The following is a 20,347-nucleotide window of genomic DNA, read 5'->3' as shown; positions in this document are numbered from 1 at the left end:
GACCAGCCAGAGCTACATAGTTAGGCCTTATCTAGGGAAAAAAGAAAAGAAAAGAAAGTATTTTGCTAATTCTTCAGAATATTGTTTTAATCTAATTACATCTGTACTGCAGCAACGGGCCATGAGCTATAAAAGCCTCTGAGGTTTTGGCTTGTCTTACCCATGTACCCATGATCCCACAATGTCAGGGACTGACTGTCACTCCCACAGTGACCAGGGAGCACCCTCAGCTTAGAGCAGTGGGGATGTCAGGAAGATTTCTAAGCTTCTGCTTCTGCTCTCTGTGTTTACCCATGAGTAAGGACTAAAAACAAGCCAGAAATGAATGTTGCACTGGGTCATCTTGCCTTCCCCCATCACATGACCACAGTGGGATCAAGAAGCTGTGCTTTCATACTTCATCCTCTGCAGGTCTAAGGTCCAGTTTTCCCAGTGAGTCCGGAACTCTGGGCCTGCACTCTATTTGATGAGCACGTCTTTCTGCCACATCTTTAACATCTAAAATGCTCCAAAAGATGCAACTTTGGCAGCTAAAATAACCCTGGTTGGGACTGGAGATGGCTCAGTGTTTAAGAGCCCTTGCTCTTGTAGAAGACTGGAGTTTAGTTCCCAGCATGCACACAATGCCTCATAACCCTCTATAACTCCAGTTCCATGTACTGATGCACTCTTCTGGCTGCTAAGGTCAACATTCAACCATTCACACATACATACATATAAACATTCATACACATAAAATAAAACTTTTAAAAAGCCATTAATAACATGTTTATAAACTATTTAGTGATCATTTCAATTGTGTTCCCATGATGATGTGCCAAGTATTGTGTTTGTATGTGAGAGAGAGGGAGACAGAGACAGACAGAGACCGAGAGAAAGGCAGGGGAGGCATACAGGAAGAGGGGAGAAGGAGGGAGAGGGACATGACATGTTTAATCCCCTTGATTTGCAGTGGTTGTACAGCTGGGTTTCTTCTAAAGATTTATTTTATTTTTAATTATGTATGCATGTGTATGTCTGTGTGTGGGTATGTGCACATGAGTGCAGTACCTGTGGAGTACAAAAGAGTCCAATTCCCTGAAGCTGGAACTGCAAGTGGTTGTGGGCTGCCTGACGTGGGTGCTGGGAACTGAACTTAAGTCCTCTACAGCAGCAGTGCAAGCTCTTAACGAAAAGCCAGCCCTCCAACCCCCTGACTATGCAGTGTTTAAATAGCCAAGTGAGAGAGAAATACCCATGATGCCTTCCCACAAAGTTCTGGTGAAAACATCACTTTTATGTCAATTTCTCTTGTTTGTTTGTCTTTTGTTTGTTTGGTTTGGTTTGGTTTTGGTTTTGGTTTGGTTTGGTTTGGTTTTTGAGACAAAGTTTATCTGTGTAACTCTGGCTGTCATGGAACTAGGACTGTAGACCAAATGGCCTGGAACTCACAGAAATCCACCTGCCTCTGCCTCCTGAGTGCTGGGATTAAAGGCATGCACCACCACTGCTCTGTTTATGTTGATTTCTTAAGGAGCCAAATGAAAGTATATAACACAACATTTGTCAACAATTTCTTAAATCCTAAATATGTAATGAGACTGACTCAAAGATTGGGTCCCCACAAGCTATAGTGGCTGGACCATGCTTAGAGTCTTTCTAATCTCCTCAGAGTTCTGAAATACGAAAGCAAACTCCCTTTTCCTTTATCTAGTTACAGGTCAGAAGTTAAAGCAAGGCAAGATGTGAAGCCAGACATCCGGCAGCCTCCCTTCACAGACTACAGGCAACCCCCACTGGACTACAGGCAACCCCCAGGAGGGGACTACCCACAGCCCCCACCCTTGGACTACAGGCAGCACTCCCCAGACACCAGGCAGTACCCTCTGTCAGACTACAGGCAGCCACAGGTACCTCTGCTGGAGACCACAGGGTCCTCACTAAGACTTCCTCATGTGCTGTAGAAGAGATGCAGAAAGGACCGTGCTGGAGCAGACCACCAGGGCTCTGTTCTTAGTGTCAGTATGGGGTAACAACTGCATCTCCAAAACTTCAGTGCATAAATAAATCTATTCCAGAATAAACAGGACATTCATCCATAATCAATCAGGAGTGAGTAGGTAGTCACGGATAAACTAATCCTTGGTGATAATTAGCCAGCTAACTCCAAGAACATGGCTTTGTCAACAGTTTTTGTTTGTAAGCTCCTGCTAAACCCTCAGAATGCTACTAATGCAAAAAATTTTACATATTCCAGCCATCAGGGTCTTTCAGAGCCATAGTTTCTAAATGGCCTCCTGCCTCCCACTCTGTGGTAAAGAGCCAAGCTAAGCATACCTTTACAATCCACCCTGCAGCCACTGCAGTGGCCAAAGTCCCTGTGTGCACAACAAAGGGTTTGGCTGGCATTGGACATTCCTCCCGAGGCTTCCTTGACCACTCGGAGCTTCCAGTTCCTCAAGGGCGGCTCTTTCTAATAGGCCATGGTAAATGGTCAGCCTCTGTGAAAGGTAGCAAGACCGGAGCTCAATGTCTGGTAAATATCCATCACTTGGTAATGAGATGCCAAGATAGAAACTAAGTACAACTTCCATCCTATCCAATTATATTGTGTCCCATTATTAAATTAAGGACCAACTTTATCCCCACAGAGTTTAAGAATGGTGATGGTCAGGAAGTCTTGGACATGCTACATTTTAGGGGAAAGAAAAACTTATTTTTTTATCCTCTGAGTTGATGGTCAGTTGTCTGTACAACTGAAAGATGTAGTCAGAATCCATTCAAGTTCACTTTTCAGCTCATAAAACTGTAGTTTACACTCACAGAGAGACATCACTGTTGGACAGACTTATTGATGTTGCTAACAATAATGAATGAGAAAATTTAGAAGAGATGATGTCACGCAGTAGGTAGAAGTTGATCAAGAAAGCCGACTCGAACTGTTCTGTTTGCATTAACAGAGTCATCTGTTCTGACCTACTTGAGCCTTTGGAGCTGGGTCTCATAAAGGCAGATGGTGTCTTTTAACACCATGTTATTTGAATGCATTAACTATGAGAGAGAGGGGAACAGGGAAATTCATCATCGAAGTCCCTCTAATGCTAAACAATTCCATCTTCCATTTTTCCCCACTCTCAAAGGATTTTGATTATTTCACTGTGGATATGGAGAAAGGAGCCAAAGGATTTGGATTCAGCATTCGTGGAGGAAGGGAATACAAAATGGATCTGTACGTGTTGAGATTGGCAGAGGATGGGCCAGCCATAAGGAACGGCAGGATGAGGGTAAGATGCCTCACATTACAGAGCTCCTTGGCCCTCATGAGAACCCCACTGTGGCATCAGGAGGGTGTTGAGACATGCTCTCAAATAAGCAGGTTTTACCCTTTCTGTTTCATAATCTTATTTTTAAAGATTTAGTCAAACACAAAGAATTACGGCATCAAGCACCATGGTGGTGCATCCCTATAATGCTAGCACTGGGGAGGTTGAGGCAGGAGGATGACAATCAAGGCCGTAGTAAATTTGCGGCCATCCTGGGCAAAATAGTATGACTCACACTCTCAAAAACCAAAAAAGATAAAAGACTACAGCGTCTCTTGTTTTTCTGTTTATAAATGTCTACAGATTGATAAACCTCAACATACTGGTATTTTTCTCATTTTTCTCATGAGGAAATGAAAGGAAGAGGGGAGAGGAAAGAAATTTAAGAAATAGTTTGAAATAGAGACAAGCCCTATTATTCTTCTATGGTTCAGTAATTCCATTTCCACTGAGGTTGAATCTTTCAAAATTTATTTTCCCTTTCATGTTCCTCCCCTCCACACACATTAATCAAATGGCCTTATGTCTCTCTGGGAATGTTTCCTTCCTCTTGACTGGCCTTTGGGCTTTGATATTGGGCAGCCAGGCACAATAGGAGAAAGGGGATTCAGCTGCTAGCACATAGGTTGTTCTTAAAAAACTGGAGCAGTTAGATGCTTCGATTTGAGCGCACATGAGGAGGGATTTTTAAAGTAACAGCCACACTCAGGGTGATGACTGATGGAATAACTCATTCTGCATCGACAGGTTCAAAACAAAACAACATAACTTTAGATATATTCGTGTCCTGTCTCAAACAGCACCAGCAACTACATAACTAAGTTTAATTCTTCTTGTACATCTAGAACTCAACCTTGCCCTCTTCCCCTGCCTTTTAAGTTCATAGAGAAAGGGAGGGGGAGGCTGTGACTTGGAGGTTCTAAAATCTGGGGTCCTTGCACTAAGCCTTGCCACCTAGTTGTTCTGGGAAGAGCACTTGTTATTTACACCACCATAGCTATTGTCTATCATTCTGTTTCCAAAAGCAAGGCATCATCTGCTACAAAATTAGGAAGAATGAAAATCGTGTTTTCCTCCGTCCTCTACAATTCTCTGATAGCTGGAAGGTTGTAGGGGCGGAATTTTACCCCAGACAGGAGTGACTCCAGATATAGACAGTCCTGCCTTATCCAACACTACCCTATGCTTCTCTCTCTGAGGAATCAGCAGGAAAGGTCTTCACATGGCTTCTTGCTTCTATAGTTTCCCTCCAAACCAGAATGGCACATTCTTTTTATAGAATTATGTTTGTTGATTTATTTATGGTGGAGGCATGCTCATGCCATAGAATGCACTTGGGAGGTCAAAGGACAGTTTGGGGGAATTGGCTGTCTCCTTCCACAATGTGTGGTATGAGGGTTGAACTCAGGTGGTCAGTGAGTACCCTTACCTACTGAACCACCTGCCCAGGTCAGAACTGTACTGCAAAGTCAGCTCGAGAGTGATTAAATAAAATAAAATTAATCCTCACAGTGCAAGTAAAGTCGGCATAGTACAGAGATCATGGGAGAAATGACCAGAGCCTAGTGAGATAAGGAACAAGTCCCTAGCCTAGTCCCATGACTTTAGAGGTCGCCATATTTTAAACCAGTTACAGTGGCTCCCTGCTGAGTAGATATAGGACTTCCAAGTCACAGAAGCCAAGATAGAAAGCAAGATTTTTAATAGAGCCCCAGCCTAGCAGTGGTTCTCGGCACAGCCCCAGCAGTGAGTCTCAGGATTTGCCAGCATTTTGTAGTTACAGGGCACACAGTTGCACTTGATCAGAGCACGCACATCTTAATTCATAGACACATTTAAATGACTTCATCCAGGACCACGATCCATCAATAGTTGCATGACTTATGGCTTGACTATTTTAAGCTAATGCACTAACTGGATAATATTCAGGTTATTGGTTAGGAAAATCCATAATAAAGTTACTCAAGGACTTGTTCTCAGTTTATTACAAGTTTCCACCTTGATATTATTAGTATTCAGGTACATATGAAGCTTAAATATCTGTGCTAATAAGGTTTTACAAGGTCTTGTCAACCTTACATGTATTATGATTTGGTTTTTAAATTTTTTTCAAGATTCCTGAGACAGCCAGGTGAACTAGACATTCATGAGCTATCACTAAAAAATAGCTCAAAAAATAGAAGCCAGTATGAAGTTCTTCCCAGCCTCTGAACTATTACAACACATTTCCTCCCTATTAACATGATTTTGTTACCTCCAATTTCAATGTGTGACCTCTCTATGCACATACACACACACACACACACACACACATGCATGTAAATGTGCACACGCACACACACACACACAAATGTGCACATACACTTGATCAAATTTGTTTGGTAGATACTATGTATTTCCCCCATTTTCATCATCAAGAACATCAAAAAGAAAATCTGTAGGTAACGGTCTGATAGAAGCTTAGATTTAGTCTGCCACAGTAAAATTGTTGAAATCCAGATTACTGCCAAGGGGCCGGGTGCTTCTGTAACATGAACTAGTCATTGTGCCCATAGATTTAGGACATGGATACTGTGGATTTTAGACACTTTGTATTGCACCAGATTTGAGCCTCTGCATTTGAGACTTCTTTTTCTGGTCATTTGTGTTAGTCTGGTTGTAGGAAAATAATAATACAGAATTTAGATAGGGACACAGAGAAACCCAGGTGAAGTGTTAACACAAAAGTAAGGGCACCATTCGACTGAGGATTCTGGGACACTTTAGTACCCATCTTTTATTTTCAGGTTGTCTCTAGGCATCCAAGTTTTATCAAGACAAATAACAATGATCTTCATGGAACAGGTGAGGAAACGCAGGTAGACCATACCAGTTCTTTCTGGCTGCCTGCAGCCGTGAGGGTTAGTTTGGCAGAGAAATTTAGCAAATTAGACCATTAGAGAAATTAGTTCCAACAAAGTTAACAGGGATAAAATCTTCATAACTAATGAATAAGTCTCTGGGACAAAGTTCTTAGAAATATAACCTCATTAAAAACTGAAACTAAGTAGAAAACTCAGGCGAAGAAAAACGAGCGTACAAAATAGCTCTCTGGTGAAGCTCGATGGCGCAGAGAGCGTGAGAAATCCAGAGACAGATGTGAGGCATTTGGAGGGGGGAATAATAGTTTTGAGTGCTTAATAAAAGTCCACCAGGCAAAACGTAAGAGAATCTAAGAGGAGAACAAAATGGTTCTCTAAAGGTAGACTAGCATGAAGGGTGGGGTCCTGCTAAAGTGCATGGTTAGCATCCCCAAACACAGAGGAAGAAGGCAAAAATGCTTTCCGCTCCCATGAAAGTGTAATACTTTCCTCATCTCTGTGAAATTTATAAAAGAACGTCATTTATAACTCCATTGGTAGCTGTGTGGCGTTTGCATGTGCCCAACAGTGCCTGGGCTAGTGGTTCACTATGGAGCCTGCCTGCAATGGGCCTCAGAGGGCCCAGAACCTTAGCTAGCCAAGCAGTGTACAAGAAGGACACACCTTACCCATCTTTTGTGTTATCTTAATGAAAAGTATAACTGACTGATTTAAACTTCTTTTGCATTTGTCAGTTTTATTCCTGGTCCAGACACATCTAGCTTGAAATTACAGAATAAATATTTAAATGATGTATATTCTATTTTATATTTTGTTACTATTAAACACAGAACCACTTGCAAGACTGTTTCTAACATATGTGACAGAAATAAATACTAATGATACTTCAAACGCCCATGAGCTTTTATCCCAGCTTTAAAAAAAGGGGGAGGGGGACATTATCAACCTCTTGTGTCTCCATTCCCTCCTACCTTCCCACCCTAGATGGAAAGTGCCACCGCCCTAAATAAAGAAGCACTTGATGTTCTGACTGCTGTCCCCACACATGCCGCTTTCGTTTTGCATACTTGGTGAGCTTTGTACAAATGACTCACAATGTGCATGCTCTTCCCGGTAGTTCCTTCTTTATAATTATTTTCACGAGATTTATCCATGTTGGTGGATTTATTTTCACTGCTGAGTTTTCCATTTGGGTCGATATTCTACAGTCTGTGTACCTGTGTATTCCTGTTCTATGGGCATTTGGAATTTCCCCTGTCGATGGATCTTAGGTTGTAGCAAGTACAATCCTTGAACATCCTCCAGTTCCATACATGCAAGACTTCCTCTAGACTAGTGTATTGCTAGACAGATACATATTTACTTACCTAAGAGCACAAAAACAATATCTGAGGTTACCATGCAAAGTTACACACATACCAACAATGTTGATAAGTGCTCATTCTTGCAGAACTTGTGTTTCTGTCTTCTAAACTCTCACTCTAATAAATGGAAATGACATATCATCTGGGTATGAGTTTGCACATCAGTGTGTGCTTGCCTTCAGGTGCATGTCCAACCTATGCGAGTGCGCAGGTGCAGGCTAGAGGTCCACATCATTTGCCTTCCTCTGTTGCTTCCTGCCTAGTCTCCTCTTTGTTTTTAAATTGTGGAGTACATTTATTATTTTTAAGATAAGCATGTAGCACAGTGCACATATGGGGATCAGAAGGCAGCCTGTAGAAATCTCTTCTCTCCTTTCACCATATGTGTCCTGAGGCTTAAGCCCAAGTCCTCAGGTTTGGTGGCGATCGCTTTGGCCCTCTCAGCTGTCTCACAGGCCCTCTCCACATTACTATCTTTTTCTTGTGAGGCAGGTTCTCTGTACTGATTCAGGGAGACTTGCTAGCCAGTGAATGTGAAGGAATTTGTATGCCTTCATTCCGCAAGATGTTCATTATTTTTTCCTACAGTTATTAGATCTGGGCATCCCCTCTTGAAAAATGTGTCTTTTATTCACATAATGTTGAATATTTGTCCTTACATAGTGTGAATCTCTTGTTCCAGTTTATGTATTGTAGTTCCTTTTCTTCCTGATGCTTGTTCATAAAGAGACCTTCTTGATTTTCATATAACTTCTTAACCTTTTTCTTCATAGTCTCCCCACTTTTGACTATTGCTTAAGAAATCATTTCCCAACACAGTCTCTCTCTCTCTCTCTCTCTCTCTCTCTCTCTCTCTCTCTCTCTCTCTCTCTCTCTCTGCCCCCCCCGTGTGTGTGTGTGTGTGTGTGTGTGTGTGTGTCTGTGTGTGTCTGTGTGTGTGTGTCTGTGTGTGTGTGTCTGTGTGTGTGTCTGTGTGTGTGTCTGTGTGTGTGCGTATGTGTGTGTGTGTGTGTGTGTCTGTGTGTCTGTGTGTCTGTCTGTGTCTGTGTGTGTCTGTGATGGATGTGTGTGCACCTGTATGGATGAAGGTGCATGTGTGCAGGGGCCAGAGAAGGACACTGAGTATCTCACTGAATCTGGAACTTGCTGGATTTTTTGGCTAAGACGGCTGGCCAGCTGCCCCAGCAACTCTCCCACCTCTACACACATACACACCAGTGCTCGGGTACAGGAAGTGCAGCTACACCGAGCTTTTTACATGTGGGGAGAGACTAGAAATCTGAATTCACATTCCCATGCTTCCTCAGCAAAAGCTCTGGCCCACTGAGCTGTCTCTCCAACCCTGCAACTCACTGTCGCAAACATCGACACCTGTGCTAGGAGACAGACATTCAGTTTCCATCTTTATGCATAACCTCATGCCACAGCATCGTTTTATGATTCTCTCTTCTCCCTGGTCTATAAGGATAACTCTATAATAAATAGAATAAATTCTATTTAATAAATATGTAATGCAATCGTCACTGTATTTTTAAAAAATCTTAGGAGCTCTAGAAGATTCTTAAGACTTTGGAAATGATTTCTCAAGCAAGCATAAAGGAAAGAGTTAAGTTATGCTGGCCTGTTTGTCTGCATCAATGGCAGCATGTGCATCTGTCAAGAAATGTTGAATTTCTCAGATGCACAACTCTGCTTTCAGGAGGATTCTTCAGTTCTTGTTCAGAGTTTTCTTCCTGGGTTTCTCAAAGAATTAATAAAACATTATATTAAGGAAGGAATAAAACAAAATGAGGTAGAGGTGCTATTTCAATAGCTGTCTAAGCATTCTCCAGAATTTATTAATAAAACTCCATTTTATGCTTAATGTGGAAAAAAGTGGGAAACTTACATCTCTGTTTCATTGAACAGAATTAAAAGTTTTTATAGCCTTACTGCTCAACAAGACCCTGTCTCAAAAATCGACAGCTGGGCATGTAGTTCAGTGGTAGAGGGCTTACCATGAAAAAGGCCCCAGATTGGGGCCTCAGTACTGCAATTAACCAAGAATCAAGTTGGTTGGCTACATTTGTAGGTCTGTTTCTAACCCAGCACATCTCTGGTCATCTCCAGTCTACTCTCTTTCACCAATGACACATTTCCTTGGTCTCTGACTCAGTCTTCTAACTGTGTACTTCTAGAGACAGCACTTTCATGCCAGCTGGCCCGGGGCTTCTGCCATCTCTCCGGCCCCCACCTCCCATCTTGCCCTAGGAGTACTGGGACAACAGAGGCCCTGTTGTCTGCATTTGCCTTCTTACCTGGGCTTTGGTGGTGGAACTTCAGTCATCAGGCCTGCTTAGCTAGCAACTTTATGTATCTCCCTGGTCTACAATTATTTTCAAGGCATTGATCAATTACATTGTTTAACGAAAACAACTAAACTCTCTTACTATTTTGATAATCAACATTTAGATCTTCTTTGTAATAATCACATTTCCTGAAAACAAAGTTTGTTTGTTTTTATAATTCCTTTTAAGTCCTTTAGCTCCTTCCCTGTTCCCTTCTCTCTGTTTCTTTGGCTTCCTGCATGCAGAGGGACAGAGGTGCTTGTCGGCAGGAATGCCTCGCCACCTTCATTAGCATGGTGTTTGATGGGCTTATCACAGATCACCATCATCTGAGCTTCCTCAGGACAGCTTCCTTCTGCTGCTACTAATTTGCCAGGAAGGCTTATTAGGAATAGGTGATGAATTCTAGTTACTTTTTCTATTTCCATAAAAGGTATCAGGTGATTTTTTTCATTGGTGTGTTAATATGAAAGTTGGGTGCAGGTTCGTGCAGAGCACATATTTATGTCTCTCTTTGGACTATTATGTGTATCCTCTCAATCCTAGTTTTACAAATCATGCCCAATGTTTTCCCATCTTCCTTCAGCCTTGTCAGATGACTGACTCACATATTCACCCTCCTGCTCATTTGCTTTAATGTTTGGTATTTCCTTTCATCCCATCCATTTGCCTTGGCTTACCTGTAGCTCCTTCCTGCTCAGCAGTTGGAGGTTCATATCAACGTTGATTGAGGCTTTCTGCTCAAGGCCATTTTGTTATAGGTATGTTCATTATTTAAATTTCTGTGTTCTAGAATGCGTTCTGATTTCTAACATGACTTGTGCTCTGACTCATGCTCAAATTCTCAAGCTTTGTTTCCAATAATAATGTATAAATTTAAGGCTATAGTTCTGACATGAAACATAATCACTGTTTTACATTCTAAATATATTGTAATTTTCATTATGATTGTCTCACTCCATTATGATCACTTTTACTCATGCATTATTTAGAAGCTTTTTTTATGGGTGAGATTGTTCTGGTTAAATTTCTATATTCTTGATTTTTAGCATAATTCCATTGTCTTCAGATAATATATTGCATATTATTTCAGTCTCTCAAATCTGTTGCAGCTCACTCTTTTGCCTAATGTGTTCACATTTTGTATAAGACCCACGTATAAGTAAAGACTAGCGTGGCCTGGAGTGGATGAGGAAGTGCAGTGACACGTCCCTTGAGTGAAGCCTCAGTACTGCCCTGTTCAACCATTCTGCACTGGCGCTTCTATCCATTATACTTATTAAATGCCAAGCTAGACTCTAAAAATATTTGCCCTGTAAAGTTTCCCTTGAGGAGTGGTTGACTCTTCCTTGGGTGTTTTGATGTCACGTAGTTTGATACTAAGATATCGATTTCGTTTTCTAGGTGAGTGATGAGCTCTTGTCCCTCACTGCTGGGACAAAATGCCTGGCAAGCGCAGACTAGGAAAGGAAGAGTTTGTGTCACCCACCATTTAAGGGTACAGTCTTTCGTGACAGGGCAAGTGTGGGTTGTTTTTGCTCTTTTGAGGGGGGCCAGCCACCCAGCTCCCAAATAAATCACACATGGAGGCTTATTCTCAATTATGAATGCCTGGCCTTAGCTTGGCTTGTTTCTTGCCAGCTTTCCTTAATTTTAAATTATCCCTTATACCTTTTGCCTCTGGGCCTTTTCCTTTTCTTATTTCTGTACATCTTACTTTCACTCTTACTCTAGGCTAGCTGTGTGGCTGGCCCTGATGTCCTCCTCCCAGATTTCTCCCTCCGTTTATTCCGTCTGTCTGCCAGCCCTGCCTTTTTCTCTCTCCTGCCTTGCTATTGGTCACTCAGCTCTTTATTAGACCATCAGGTGTTTAGACAGGCACAGTAACACAGCTTCACGGGGTTAAACAAATGCAACATAAACAAAAGTAACACACCTTAAAATAATATTCCACAACAGGGAAGTAAGTGGTGGTAGCAGGAGGTAAGGCCAACTTGCAATCAGTCAGGAAGCAGAGAGAGATGTATGCTGCTCACTTTCTCCTTTATCCAGCCCTGGATCCCAGCCCAGAGAATGGTGCCACCCACATTCAGGGTGAGTCTTTTACCTCAATTAACCCAGTCTAGAAACTCCCTCATAAACATGCCAATTTGTTCCTTTTATCATCTAAATGCCACCAAGTTGACAGTCAAGATTGTCACACCTGCCGTCTGTCTCCTACCTATTTCTTTGTTTTGTTTTAAAGTATGTTTTGACTCATATAAGAAGCTAGTTTTCTTTAGATCATCTCTTTTATGTTTTCATCTTTTCTATGTCTTTATATTTGATATGCTTATCTAAAAGCCTAAGTTTTTATTTTTAAATATTCTGTTTCCCCAAGTTCACAATAGTCAGTATGTACTAATTTCTGTGCTAATACAATTTATTTAATCCTGTCACTTCATTTTGTCCCTATTCTATTGGTTTTTCTTTATCACATTCTTTGAAATTTTCTTTTATTGCCTTCCTTTGGACAGTTCTCTGGAGTCCCAGCTCACACTCATGCCTTTTAGACTTCCCACTTTTGTCCCTAAGTGTGATATCTATCATTGTTACCAAAATGGAAACTCATGTGTTCTGGGAACAGGCAGGTGTTTCCCCCTTGTTCAGATATGTTCTGAAAACTCAGACTTACAGAAGGAAGCCAGCATTCCCCCAAGCCAACAGCTGGCCAAGGTGTTTGTTTCCTGCTGACCAAGGTGTTTGTTTGCCTTCCAGGATCCTGTCTTTCACTTGTTTTAGCATCAGAGGACTCTGCTATTCAGCACTAATGAGGTGGCTCAGAGTTTTCAGGTTGCTAGAAACAAAAGTTAGAGTAGCATTTACTTTTAACAACCTTCCAATTGGCCCACACCCACCTAGGATGCCACACAGAAGCCCTGAAGACCGCCCAATGTGAAGCCGTGCTCATTCCGTAATACCCTCCTCTCCTTCCTCTGCACCTCCAGTCCCCAGTTGTACAGCTCCTGTCCACAAAGCCACTAATGCGTCTTTGCCACATCTGTGCCTAAGAACTCTGCAGCACTGGGGGATCCCACACGGCAGGTCCTGGAAGAGCAGCACCTCTGCTGTGCTCTTCCTCTGCCACTGGGACCACAGTTCAGACAGGGCAGCGAGGGCAGCCAGCAGCAGCCCCGCAGCGGTGAGTGAAGAGTAGAGAGCCTTTAAACCCAGGCCAACTGTTGATGGGTAGAAGTCCCAGCTTCCTTGTGCTAAGCCTTTGATTTTTCAAGCCAAAAGCTGTGTTTTGTTTTGTTTTTAAGAATTAACTAGACTTGAAATTGTTTCATTTAAAAAGCCATGCAGGTCAAACAAAATAAGTATATAGGCAACGTGAGACTTGCAATCATCTTGTATTTGTCATTTGCTGTAAACAAATGCCAGGGCAAGGGGAACACAAGACAGCTATGAAAAGGGGATGAAGTAGCTTCTACCGGAACACGGTGTGGGCTCTGGCACCTTTCAAAGTCCTTATATACTTTCAGAACAATACACTAATTCAGGAAAGCTGGAAGAGTTTCATAAATGTATCTACAGAGAAAAATACGTATAAATGTGGATCATATGTCTCACTGGTGTATGTGGAATTTCAAAGATAGTGGCTTTCACATGTAGACTCCAGTGGCCTGAATTATTTAGCATTTGTCAAGCCCTGTGGTATCTAGGAGAATCAGCTTTGAGAGAGGGGACATTTAGCAGCAAACAGATTCCTAGAGACCACTCAGAGGGATTCTCTCCAGTCTTCTCCAGCATCCAGGTTGTATGTCTAGGACATAGACATGCAGGCCCGCCTAGCTGGAGGCTTTACCTAAATAGGGAGAGAAGCCATCTTCAATAGCTTGGCACACCACCTTGCCTTTAGGTTTGATAGTAAGACTGACTGCCCCTGGCAACAAGAGACTCTCACACACATAGAGTCTTCCAGTGGGAAAGACTTGGGTAGAAACAGTGAGATAAAGGCTGAGGCTGTAGTTGAGCAAAGTGCTGCCTAGCTTGTATAAGTTTCTAATTGCAATCTCTAACACAGACACAGACACAGACACACACACACACACACACACACACACACACACACACACACAGCCTTGGACATGCTACCACCCTGTCAAGGCTCACAGCCACAGTAACCTCGATCCCATGCCTTCCTCTGGACAGCCTCCAGAGTTCATAAACACTGAAAGGGAGCCTGAGAGAAAAGTAAGTGTACATGTCAAGAGGCTCTAAGCTTCCAAATGTAAATTGACTGGGATTTACATCTACACCTACTCGATTCACTGGTTGCTTTTTCAAGCACTGTGCTGATCCACCTGCCCACTGTTCACAACCCTTCAGTGGCACCCCGCTTATTTCAGGGTAAATATCAGTCCTGACGACAAGATTGCCTGGCCCTCCCTCCTGCACTTGGCCTTCCTGCAGCGTCTGACACTGTACGGCAGCACCCAGTGGGCTCTGGGGAAGTGTTTCTATCGAACGCTCCCTCTCCTCCCCTCAGTTGGTGAACTTTTGGTTTCTCTCTACTTCTTATCTGGTCGCATCCACTGTCCTTGGCTCTTGCTGCTCATTCAGACACATCTTCATAGCATTTGTCTCCGACCTCATTTCACACTGTATGCGATTGTGTAGGAAAGCAGCCCCTGCAGTGTGCAGGCGTCAGGACAGCAGGAGCCACGCTGCTCTGGGCATGTGTCCTGTACCCCAGTGCCCACATGGAGGTGCTCATACATACCAAGCAGTGTGTGAAGAGGAGCCTTCAAACACTCAGGTTCCTTTCCCCTGGAAGTTAATGAGCTGTGATTACTAAGTGCAAGGACACAGAGGCTGATAAACCAGACAGACGCCATCTCTCCTCAGTGATGTACGACATAACATACGTTCAGCTAACTCATAGTCGCCTCTTACTGTTTTAAAATAATATGCCCTAAGGTAAACACATTGCCTTTGGGGATACATGTATTTATTGCAAGTTATGCAGTGTCTGTGAAGTAGTATTTGTAAAACTCTATTGTGCTTTCAAAAAATCTCTTTAATCTTAAGCTTTGAGACATTTCAGGACCTGTTTTCTTCTTGTGTAAGCTACCTGTCACCAAGTATGGCTGACAGAGCAAGAAAGAAAGAAAGTAAGGTCAAGTCAGAAATAACGAAAACCTTCAAAAGTGGGGCTTTGCAAGCCATGATAAAGAGAATAAAGATCCCACGACACGTGTTCCGGGGCCCATTGGGAAAGACGCCCAGCGCAGTGGGGCTGATAGGAAAACCAGAGCTGAGCAGATCTGCACTCTGCCGGGCTGAGCTGCTCCAGGTCAGTGCAGATGAGTGAGCTGAGGTTGATGAAACTGAAGCCTGAGTGGAGAGTTAGGAATAAAGCAGCCCAGCTGGAGAAATAACGAAGCTGATGGGATCCTGCAGGGTTTTATCACCTGGGGGTGCTGGGACTCAGTAAGCCCGGCGAGGTCGTCTGCAACGCGTGTGACCTCTTCCTGTCATCATAGCCCCTTCATCCTGATGCCCAGGTGGCCCTCAGCCCCTACCTGGATTATACTCTGGAGAGTCTGCAAATGAGGGATTTCTCCTTTATCATTTGGGCTCTGCTCCTGCCTTTTACGAAGGAAAGGAGAAAGTTCTGGCAGATGAATCCATTCCCCTTTCTTTTTCAGTGTGTGACCTGTGAACATTGTGTGTTAAATGAGTTGCCTGAGTTCCTTTGAGGAATGGGGCTTGATTAGAGAAGGCAGCATTCATGCTTATTCGGCCTCATTATCCACACAAGGAGGGCTCCACTTCTCTGCCGTTTCTTCTGTTGGGTGCCCAACCTTGAGCCATTTCAAAAGCAGCTTCCCATGGGGGCTAGTGAAAGGTTTGGTAAGGAATCAAAGGGTTAGCATTAAGATTGCATCTTGGTATGGAAAGACAGAGAGGAAATTGAATAAATTAGAAGTGAGGAGAGTCTTTGCATTTTAATTATTCATGGGGTTAGGAGGTATGCGTACAGAAAAGAGTGGAAACGTTTACAAGGCTGTGCTGAGAACACATTTGCTTCCCTCTTCAGTGAGAAGAGACTTGTGGGTGTAGTTTCCTTTTTTATGCTAGCCATCATCTCTACCTGAGAGTAAATTAAAATTGTCCCTGTTTCTGTCCCCAGGGCAGTGTTTGAGCAAGTTAGCCATCTGCTCCTGGCCCTGCCGCTGTCTCCTCTACTCTTCTGATGGCCTCTCAGTTTACCCGCTTCACCTACACAGCTTTTTAAGTCCGAAAATGGATGTTCAGCATCCCTTGGTCCTAGTCTAAGCATGATTTAGTTTGTACAGCAGAGCACTTTAGAAGACATTGAGAAGAAGGTACATTTTATTTAACTTTTAGTTCAAATTGGTAGCTGGCATTGAATCTCACATTTATCGTATGCAACATGATATTTCAATATACACATTGAATAGTGATTAAATATAGCTAATCAACATTACCTCCCATAGCAGACAGCTTTATGAGAATGCTCAGCACCTATTTGTGTTTTCTTTAAAGAATATTGTCATTAGCTACAGTCTCTTGAATATATTCTTCCTGTCATCTAATTCTACTTCTGTACCCTCTGCAATGTCCCCCTTATTCCCCTCCCTAAGCCTCTGGTTACCGCCATTCTTACCCTCTACATCTAGGAGATGACTTTTTTAGACGCTGTGAGAAATGGCATTTGTCATCCTGCAGCTGGAGCTGGATTCTCTAGTCTTCAATTCATCTCGGGCCCTGCCCCTTCCTTCTTTGTTGCTGTGCCCCAGGAGTGCTGCTCTTGCTGACAGGCACCATGCACAGATTCAGTCTCCTTCTGTCCCTGTGGCTGTGTCCTCCTGTTCCCTATTGTATTGAAGTGGTTCTCCAGGATAAAAAGGTCATTGCTACATCAGACTTCTGAATGGTTCAACTTGACAGGATGCATGATTTCCAATAAGCTCTTCTTTATATCGGGATCCATCACCTCTGCTTGATCCAGTATCACACAACACAGTCGCCGACTGGCTTGAAGATGCAGGACTATTGACTGATATTCTTCTTACTGCCTAACCTGAAGTTCCGATTGCCTATTGGATGTTCGGTGTACTCATCTTCCATTTCACCCCAACCACCCGCTCCTACTGTATGTATATTTGTGAAATTATCTGCTGAAAGGATGAATTTCCCACTAGTCTCTGAGATGCTGTCAGCAGCTTAAGCTTCTTGCAAAAGAGAAGAGACTCTTCAATTTGTTCATGTTACCGTCGATTCCGTTTAAGACCTTGAGAAAATGACAGTTCTGAGGAGTTAAGGCCAGATGCAAGTAAGCAAAGTGGATTAATAAATTTTGGACAGAGATCATTTCAAATACGGTTGTCTCGTTCCAGAGAGGACCATAAAACACTGAGAGGCACGCCCTGTGTTAAAGGGAACTGGGGACAAGACTCTGAGCTAATGCTCACAATTAGCTGGCAAGTTCAAGAGTATGTTCAGTCTTGAACAGGAGCTGACCTGAAGAAAACCATGATGTCTTCCTTCAGCCAGTGTCTTTCTGGAAATGGACCCAAATCATGCATTATCCCTTTCATTCCATCGCCTCTGCCATAGTGCAGAACCCATCTTTGTAATCCTGAACTATTCCTGTAACCAGATGGAACCCATCTGCCTCTAATTTCTCCCATTCATGCTTCAGATAACGACTAAAATTATGTTTCTAAACCACAAGAGTACTGAGTTTCTTGCTTCCCCAAAAGTCTTAAACAACTTGCCTTTACCTGAAGTTTGAGATCCAGATATGTTCCCAAGTTTGGAAGGAAACAAGGAAAGGAAGGCCATCCCTGTTTACCTGAATGAAATTCCCACCCTTCTCTGCCACAGTAGTCCCTGTTTATATTCCAATTGTTGCTGTTCAGGGGACACATGGTGCCATCTCACACATTTATATCTTTCCTCCTGTTCTTCCCAAGTGGAACTTTCTGACTGTTTCTCTCTTCACAACTCTTCTGTCTTTCAAAGACCAGTTCTAACTACGTTGTGGAGCCAGTTCCTGCTTCTCACCTCCACCGCCATAGGCATGAAGTACTCCCACATGCTTGGTGGCACTCCAGTAGCACCCATTTAGCTAGATCATTGTTATACAATAGTGTAGAAAAGAGAATATGTATGAGCAGTCTAAACAACAATAACAATCAGTGCCTGTGCAGTCGGACTCTCTTTGGACTGCCAGGTCCCAAATAATGACACAGAGACTTCTTATTAAGTATGAAAGCTTGTTCTTAGCTTAGGCTTGTTCTCAACTAGCTCTTAAAACTTAAATTAACCCATTTATATTCATCTACGTTCTGTCACATGGCTTGTTACCTCTCCTCAGTACAGTATATCTCACTTCCTCCATGTCTGGCTGGCAAACCCCACCTTGCTTCTTCCCAGAGTTCCTATCTCTGCCCGGAAATCCCACCTATCCTCTCCTGACTAGCTATTGGCTATTCATCTCTTTATTAAACCAATCAGAAGGTGCCTTGGCAGAGACACTTCTTCATCGTGTACAAAAAGATTATCTCACAACATGCCTGTGCAGCCACCAGCCATCTTGGGAAAACACAAGGACAATGCCCCGTGTCTCTTTTGTGCCTGTCTCCACCACAACCTCCTAGAGGGAATGCTCATCGGTTCTCAGCCACTCCTTAGCACATGGCCATACCTCTCAGTGATGTTGCTGAGCTTCACAACTTTTAGCTTCAAAGGCGTTGCACTTTCTTCCTTTTTTTTTCAGAGAAAATTCATCACAGAGAATGTATAATAATCCATTCTCTATGTATTTTTCTACAATACTCTCACCCAACTATTGATTTATGTATCTGTTTTCCTGCTGAAGGGGACCACAGTGGTTTCTAATGTTTTACTATTGAAAAGGGAAATTCTTTGAAAAGTCTCCTGATACACGTTGTCAAAATTTTCTCTAAGGTACATCTCAGAAACCTGAAGTATGTATCTGAATGACTTCATAATTGTAAAATAATGCCAGAAACTTTTCCAAACACTTTATCCAATATGTACATTTCTGTATCTAATGTGTGAATCCCTGTTGCTCTGTATCTGGTCAACACTTGATATAAAATTTATATTAAATTTATATTACTTTACTATAGTGGATATGGATCAATATATCACTATGGTTTTAATTTTATTCCTGATTACTAATCAACAGCTCTTCATATTTGAGTCATTTTCCCTCTGTGATATATATTTTGATATCTCTTACTCACTTTTTAATTATTTTAGTGTTTCCTTGTTTTTTTATACTTTCTAGATATTAAATTTTCATTATACGCTTCAAATATCTTTTCAAAGTGTGTGGTTACTCTTTTCTTTAAAATTTTCTTTTAATGAAATTAAATTTATAAATCTTTCAAGATCAAATATATCAAAATTCTATACTGTTTGTGTTTTTGTACTTTAAGAAATTCTATCCTATTTTAAAGTCTTACTTTTTTTCTAGAGGTTTTAAGGTTTGAATTTTCATGTTGAAATCCATAATTCACTTGGAATTGTTTTTTATATATAGCTCAAGGTAGCAATCACCTTTAAAGATCTTCATCACAGCACTTAGTTGATTCTTTTCATAGCAAAATTTAATTGTAGATTATAAGAACATTGATATTTGTCTTAGTTAAGGTTTCTATTGCTGTGAAGAGACATCATGACCATGGCAACTCTTATAAAGGGGAAACATTTAATTGGAGTGGCTTACATTTCCATAGGTTTAGTCCAGTATCATCATGGTAGAACACAGTGGTGTGCATGCAGACATGGTGCTGGAGAGATGCTAAGAGTTCTGCATCTGGTGCAGGCAACAGGAAGTAGTCTGTCTCACTGGCCATGGCTTGAGAATATATGAGCCCTCAAAGCCCTCCTTTAGAGTGACACACTTCCTCCAACAAGATCACACCCACTCCAACAAGGCCACACCTCCTAATAGTGCCACTCCCTTTGGGGGCCATTTTTTCTCAAACCACCACAATATATGATATTATGTTGTAATCATATTTGTATCCTCCACTCTCTCATCAAGCTTCTCACTTAATAGATACTCAGAAAGGTTTTCTATCAGAGCGTTGTGGCCTTTGGGCTTCTCTCAATGCCTCTTTCCTCAGATGGCCCTTCTTCCAACACAGAGGATTTAGCAATGAGCACCATGGCCTTCCTCTGTCTTGTTATGCAGCTTCTTTCCTCACCCTGTCCCCTGCAGACATTTGCATGAACTGTTCCCCTACTCAATTCCCCACCTACAGAGCTGATATGCAGAACTCCTAGATAAAAGAAGTTGGTGAAGAGCAGTCATTTGTTTTGCATTGGTCCATCATGCCTTATAATGTGCCTCCCTGAAGTATTAGGAATCCAGGAGACTCCACAACATAGAAATTCTCATCTTAGGCTGTGTTTACACAGTCTGGTATAGCTCAGACATCAAA

At 42.3% G+C, this 20,347-nt stretch overlaps 1 protein-coding gene across 1 annotated transcript in view; it reads left to right on the top strand.

Annotated features, from left to right (window-relative positions):
• The window catches only part of Magi2 (membrane associated guanylate kinase, WW and PDZ domain containing 2), a 609,708-nt gene that overhangs the window by 514,889 nt on the left and 74,472 nt on the right, over window positions 1-20,347 (top strand). Inside the window, exons 17-18 of the mRNA XM_059256447.1 lie at window positions 1,694-1,889; window positions 3,120-3,263. Coding sequence (XP_059112430.1) covers window positions 1,694-1,889; window positions 3,120-3,263 — 340 coding nt within the window. The remainder of the gene's footprint in view (window positions 1-1,693; window positions 1,890-3,119; window positions 3,264-20,347) is intronic.

The sequence above is a fragment of the Peromyscus eremicus genome, chromosome 3 (genome assembly GCF_949786415.1).
Source record: "Peromyscus eremicus chromosome 3, PerEre_H2_v1, whole genome shotgun sequence".
NCBI lineage: Eukaryota > Metazoa > Chordata > Mammalia > Rodentia > Cricetidae > Peromyscus > Peromyscus eremicus.
This window is presented reverse-complemented; position numbering and strand designations above follow the sequence as displayed.